The sequence below is a fragment of the Corvus brachyrhynchos genome, unplaced genomic scaffold (assembly GCF_000691975.1).
Source record: "Corvus brachyrhynchos isolate BGI_N302 unplaced genomic scaffold, ASM69197v1 scaffold200, whole genome shotgun sequence".
In the NCBI taxonomy this organism is placed as follows: Eukaryota; Metazoa; Chordata; class Aves; order Passeriformes; family Corvidae; genus Corvus; species Corvus brachyrhynchos.
In genome coordinates, this window is record NW_008236184.1 from 3,238,522 (window position 1) to 3,244,698 (window position 6,177).

The 6,177-nt window shown below is 38.1% G+C and overlaps 1 protein-coding gene across 4 annotated transcripts in view; it reads right to left on the bottom strand.

Annotated features, from left to right (window-relative positions):
* The window catches only part of LIPC (lipase C, hepatic type), a 53,574-nt gene extending 50,293 nt beyond the window's left edge, over positions 1–3,281 (bottom strand). For 2 of the 4 annotated variants that reach the window (XM_017737838.1, XM_017737850.1), the window contains exon 1: positions 3,133–3,266. In XM_017737838.1, the coding sequence (XP_017593327.1) occupies positions 3,133–3,150 (18 nt within the window). In that variant the 5' untranslated portion in view covers positions 3,151–3,266. Of the gene's footprint in view, positions 1–3,132 lie in introns of all 4 variants that reach the window. The other 2 variants (XM_008638025.2, XM_017737856.1) reach the window with 2 other exon arrangements.
* Between the last annotated feature and the right edge of the window lie 2,896 nt (positions 3,282–6,177).

Sequence of the window (6,177 nt, forward strand, 5' to 3'; positions counted from 1 at the left end):
TATATATATATATGCTATACCAAATGTTTCTTTTATCTGTAATACACTTGGGGAATAAAGAAAACATAACAGCTATTCAGATTTCTGCATCATCCACTCCTATGGCCTATGTATAATACTAAGGTGATGACAGCCCTGTAGTACGTAAAACACGGCAGAATTGGATAACAACTAAGATGTTACCTTCTCTTTTGGGCAAAAAAGTGCAGCTCAACTGCCAGCTGTGAGACTGTCAGGTAAGAAATGCTAGCTCAACACCATGTATTTTCATGTCAACTACTGTATAGCTGTGCTCTGCACAAGGAAGTGGAATAATGGAAAATATTCCCACCTAGTTTTATGTTTACAGGAGAAGAATCAAAATAAATAAGAGCTTATGTTGAAATATTTTTCACATGCTTGTAGAAAGAATCATCTTGGCTCAACTTCAGGGATATTATTTTTAGGTGCTTATTTCTTGTTCTGGGATGCTACTTTTAGATAACGAACCTTTGCCAAAAATGCCAAACTTCTTTCCTGCTGTACAAATGTACAAGAAAACCATGGCATTTCAGAAACCCTCTGTGGTTTTTAAGAATAACCCTGTGTGTGTTTTAAATTTAGTGTTGTCTTTGCTTGGTAATGCACTCCATCTTATTCTACATAATTAAGTGTAAAATAAGAACCTACAATATACATTTTTGTACATAACTTGATCAAAAATACTTACACACACTTATCTAAAGTTTACCTGGTGCAGCCTAATTCCTATAAGTTCTGATTTTGTAATGTGATTTCTTTTACTGTGTAGGTGGATACAATAATATGGAAAAAAAATTGAAGCAGTTGTTTATTTTCTGGGTACAAATGAATGAGTAAGACCTTTACACAGTGATTGTTCTTTTAGAGAATGGCTCTCTCATACGTAATTGCGTGTGCTAGAATTATGTACCAGACACTCATCCCTGAGGAGGCTTTGCAGTTCCTGATAGTTGTGCTGTTCTGTGCTGCAGTTCCTGATAAAGCAAGAACAAACGAGATCCAAGGTAGAAGGATATCCAGGTAAAATAGATACAGTGCTCACTGAAAGCTGTCTCCACTTGACAGCATTACAAGGCCTCTTATGTAGAGCTAAACGCTTTGCTCCCTTCCACAGTGTGAGGTAATGCCTTACTGTCTTTTGCATCTGCCATTGTGGCAAATGAATCTGCCTTACTGAGAAGTGAAATGAGGAAAAGGACTCCCTGAGGTTGCCAGGTGCAGCCAATGCACACAGAACAAGCAGAGCTTTGCTGACAAGTCAAATGGTTACAGAAATAAGGCAAGCTTTTGAGAACTGGAAATCATGTTATCTTCTGGCCGTAGTTGGTGTGGCTGAGGTTGGATTGGAGAAGGATAACAAGGAATACACATTAATGCAAATGGACAGTTGGAATTAGAATTGCACTGATTTGAAGCTGACAAGAGATGAATGTCTGAGTTCAGCATAATGGAATACCAGGGTCTTTAGCCTTGTAACTACCCCCTGTAGCAGATCTAGTTAGGCTGTGAGTAGCCTCTGGAAGAAAATAAAGTAGATTTTTTTTTATTTTTAGAAATAAACCTTCTCTGCTTCTTGAATTGGTCTCTTGCCTCAACACACTATGAGCTGGGCGTATCTGCTAGTGCAAATATGACATGTGACCTGTTGTTCGTGGCCTGCAATTGAGGTTTTAAACTGCAGAATGAGCAAACAAGTGAAGTCCATGATACAGGAGTCCTAGGTCATGAGGGGAAAGGGGGATGGAGAGAGTGAAGTGACTGACCTTGCTATAAATGGTGCCACAGGTCGTGGGGGTAGGAAAACAAGAGCTGCATGAGGCAGGACCTGTGACTGTGAAAGAACAGGAGGACAGTGGCTTCCTCTCTCTGCTTTGTGTATCTATGGGGAACTAAACTTTGACCACACAGTTGAATCTGAATAGATCCAAGCAAAGATGATGTGAGAAGCCTCAAACTAAAGTTAGTGCTCTGATTTTAGGTTCTCTCAAAAATACAAAATTGATCAAGGTTTCTAAATAGCTTTTTAAGGTTCAGTGACTGTGAAGGATGTGCAGGCTTTGTCTGGTAAACCAGGACAAGTTATGGCATTAATTGAAATTTCTCCTTGTGTTTTAATTCAAGGTTTTTATATTGTTCAAAGTTAAACCCAAGGGGAAATTTAATGTGCAGAATCAAAGAAAGGTGGTTGTGCCTCCTGTAGATTGAAATCATTATGCCTGTTGCATATAAAGCATTTTTATAGGACATGGTTTCTAAAACTGTTAATATAAATTAACATAAATACAAAACACAGCTGCTGTAAGGGGCCATACTTCCGTGAATGAGCATATCTTACTTTATTTCCAGCCAAGGAGAAAATGACATTTATCCCCTCCAGATTTAGAGTATTAAAAATGCAGTTAGAGAAGAAAAACTAATGCTTGCTTTGTATACATCAATAATGAAGTCAAACACGGAATTGTCTTTGTCACATCTTAGAGGTTTTAAGAAATGCAGTTGTTTGATGCTGTCTTACTCAGCAGTCACACAGATACTGACATAATGTGCAGTGTCACAATTGCATAGAAAATTGTTTTAAAACCATGCCAGTGATAAAGATCCTTTGCAGTACTGCTTGACAAAATATACTGCAGATGTATCTCTTTCACTCAAAGATATTCTTCCACTTGAGATGAAAGGCAGTCTGCATTAGGCAACTCAGAAAATGAAAGCTTAAACACTGTCAGATAGCTGGAAATTTTGATTTATAGTAGGAGACTGAATCTATCTCACAGAATACTTCTAGCCCAAGAATATTATAACATTACCAATTCAGTGAATATTTTCAAATTAATACATTTTAAAAGTATCTTCATCGGAAGTTTCGTTAAAGGTCAGATTACCTTACTTTTGTAGTCTCAACAGGTAGGGATTTCCACTGGGAAATATTTGTGGTAATTATGAACAACTACATTTTCCAACAAATACAGACAGGTATAAATGCCATATTTTAAGGAACATAGCACCCAAACCCAACATGCTGATCACCAGACAGTCAATACTACTGAATTTTTATAGGATAAACATTTTTTAAAAGTTCATGATCAGTATTTATATTTGATAGTATATTACCTTGTTTCTTTCCTTCATATGTATTTGCTGAGACGATGATACAAGAAAGCAATAAAAATGAAAGACGTTGCAAACTTTTCATTTTTTCTTTCTTTGAGAGTTCTGCTAAAGTCTGCCAAGAGATGGGAACAGGAAAGAATTAGCAATGATTTGCAAAAAATTCTTTGCCCATTAATCATTAACTTTGATTTCTTCTGTCCCCTGCTCCGGTTTTTCCTTTTATGGAAGTGAAATTGGAATTTGCCTGTTTCCAAACTCTTCATTTTTTTTATGCCACTTGTGGCAGAAATAATTTGGAGCTGGATCCTCCTACTTTGCTCAACAGTGCTCAGCTCTGAACACAGACTTGAAGGCATTTGTTCTCTGGAATGCTGCTAAAGGCCAGGGTAACCAGCTTGAATTCAGCTGGTCAATAGCTCGGTCTGAGCACATTGCAAAGTAAGGGCCAGAGCTGAAGGTTATTCTAAATATTTCATTAACATAGACAAATCCCAGCAAGGCAATCATAAAAATTTTATGTATATTAAACGCTTTTCTTACTTCAGTGGTTCTATCTGTACCAGATTTTGGATAATCATAAAGTCTTTCAAATTAAGTGAACAATTTTTAACACTTAAGACATTTACTAATACAGCACAATTAACCAACATCTCTCTCCACTTCCAGTAAAAGAATCATAAGAAAGTGTAGGTAGTAACTGTAGGAGTCATTTCAGTGGAAAAGTTTCTACTAAATTGGTATGGTTTATACTGGAAGTCAGAGCAGGATTTTAATTACAGCACCATGTGTACACGCAACAGCAAGTAGGTACATATTGCAAAGCGTGAGAAGATAAAAAGTACTCTAGGATAGGCAGCAAGGATTACACCCAGCTGGATCTCACACATGAGCAGGACACGATGCTGGCCTCTGTACCGTGGTAGCATCAGTCTGCAGCATCATGGTTTTGCCACGTCAGTAGTGGTGTTGAGACATGCTCTAGCTCATTTTAAAGGAACAAAGTGCCAACGAGGATGTAGCCATGGCAGGACAGGTCTTAGCATGGCTGCAAATCCACCTGCATTCCCACTAGTCACTGGATTGCCAGTTTATGTGGGTTGACGCTGCAAACCTCCATGGCTACCTGTACACCTGAGCTAGTGTCTAATACCTCACTTATATGCTTTGACACCGTTGTGGAATTTTCCTTAGAAACAGGTCTCTGGCACAGGAAACTTTCTCCCATGTTCTGAATCATTAAGAAGCCTTCATGCACAAGAACGGGTAATAGTGTAAATTCTTTCCTAAACTTAGTTTATCTTGAATTTGCTATTAGTAATAGCAAATGGAGACAATTTTTTAAGAGCTCGAGGTCTGTGGCAAATTAAATGACTGAAACAGAGCTTGTAAACTTGAAAAAGTATATTTTGAGTATTCAGTGAACCCCAGATTCTTTATGAAGCCTCCTAGTTAGTAAATCTAGAATACGTGAAATGATAGCCATACCATCCCAGCCTGAGGAATTTTTAATTTTTCTGTTGTGTTTATAATCAAGAACTATTTTAAACTGTCCCAGATAAAAGAGTTTTCTCTTTTTTAAAGACTAAGTCTCATATGACCAATATGCTATAGCAGGACTGGTACGTTAGAAAAGAAAAAACATATTTTCAGCAGGGAAATTCTGCTGTCTTGCTTGATCCATTGTTTAGGCATGTGAGAGCATGCTTTGTGGAGTGGGGTCCATACTGCTGGATGCTGCATGAAGGCAGGAGAAAAGTGCAGATCACTTTCTTTGCTTGCTCATTCCAAGTAGCTGTGAGTCTAGGATACAGCAGACAGCTGGAAAACCCTCAAGCAATCTCTAAGGTCATACCAGTCACCACAGCAGGCAGTGATCTTGGCACACTAACATCTGAAGCACTGTCAAGACTGATTGATTATTGTGTGTCTGTAAGTATACTGAAAAAGAGGAAATACAGAAAATGTGGTGATTGGATCAAAATTACTCTTGATAAATGACAAATACTGTTCACAGCAGTATTTTCAGTGAGCAAGAAAAGGAGAAAGAAGATGACCAAGAATTTAGGCTTTGATACTGGACAGGAAATGCTGTGTTTTAGTGAAGTTAACACTGGTGGAAATTACTGATGTGATTTAGCACAGCCTTGCAGTGAGCTTAGAATAATGTTGGCTGAACATTATGTGAAGATGACAGATCTGACTGACAGGTTGAATGGTGACACTAGCCACAGTAATCAAGAAAGTAGAGAGCATTTAGAGGAGAAAGATTGTGAGCTCCACTTTCTGCAGACAAGAAGTGTTCTGGAACAAGGTGATAGATCTGTCAGGGACAGAACTGGCTGTTGGATCTTTGCAAAGAGATTGCCTGAAAATAAAGTCTATAGGAATCCGTGTTTGGATTTACTTCTCACTATGGAACCCATGTAGGAACCAGGATGACATTAAGAGCATCTTACGAAGGATTGCTTAAAGTGGTAAGAGGGAAACTGGGAAAAAAGGTGAAGGAACCTGCCTTCCTTTGGCGGGTGTTACTTCATTTGACAATTCTGCGTCAGTTATTGCTGATATTTATTTATCTTTCCAGTGTTTACAGAATATCAGCACTAATGGTGAGAGCAGTAAGCAGAGTTGTGGGAATAATTGTACAGCATTTGAATGAGAGATTTCACAGTGCATGTTGAGGATGAGTTTATGTAGCACAAAATTGCCTGCTATGGCACATTAGTCTGCAGAGAGCAGATGTGGTTGTGTTCCAGAGGAAGGAGCTGCTCCCAATGGTCTCTGCAGCATTGTCACACAATGTGTTTTCAGAGTGTGGCTTTGGGTTTTCTTTTCTTCTCAATTTGATTTACATGAGTAATTCCAATTACCTTTATTATCTGCTGATAAAGAAAAGAATGGGTCTTCTGCAAATGTAATGATCACTAGAGGTAGGAAACTCCTGGTAAATAATTTTCCTGTGAATCCAAATATTGAAATTAATTGAAATTACAATCTTTGCCATTTTCAACATGCTTATCTGGTCACTTGATAACTACTTTGCTT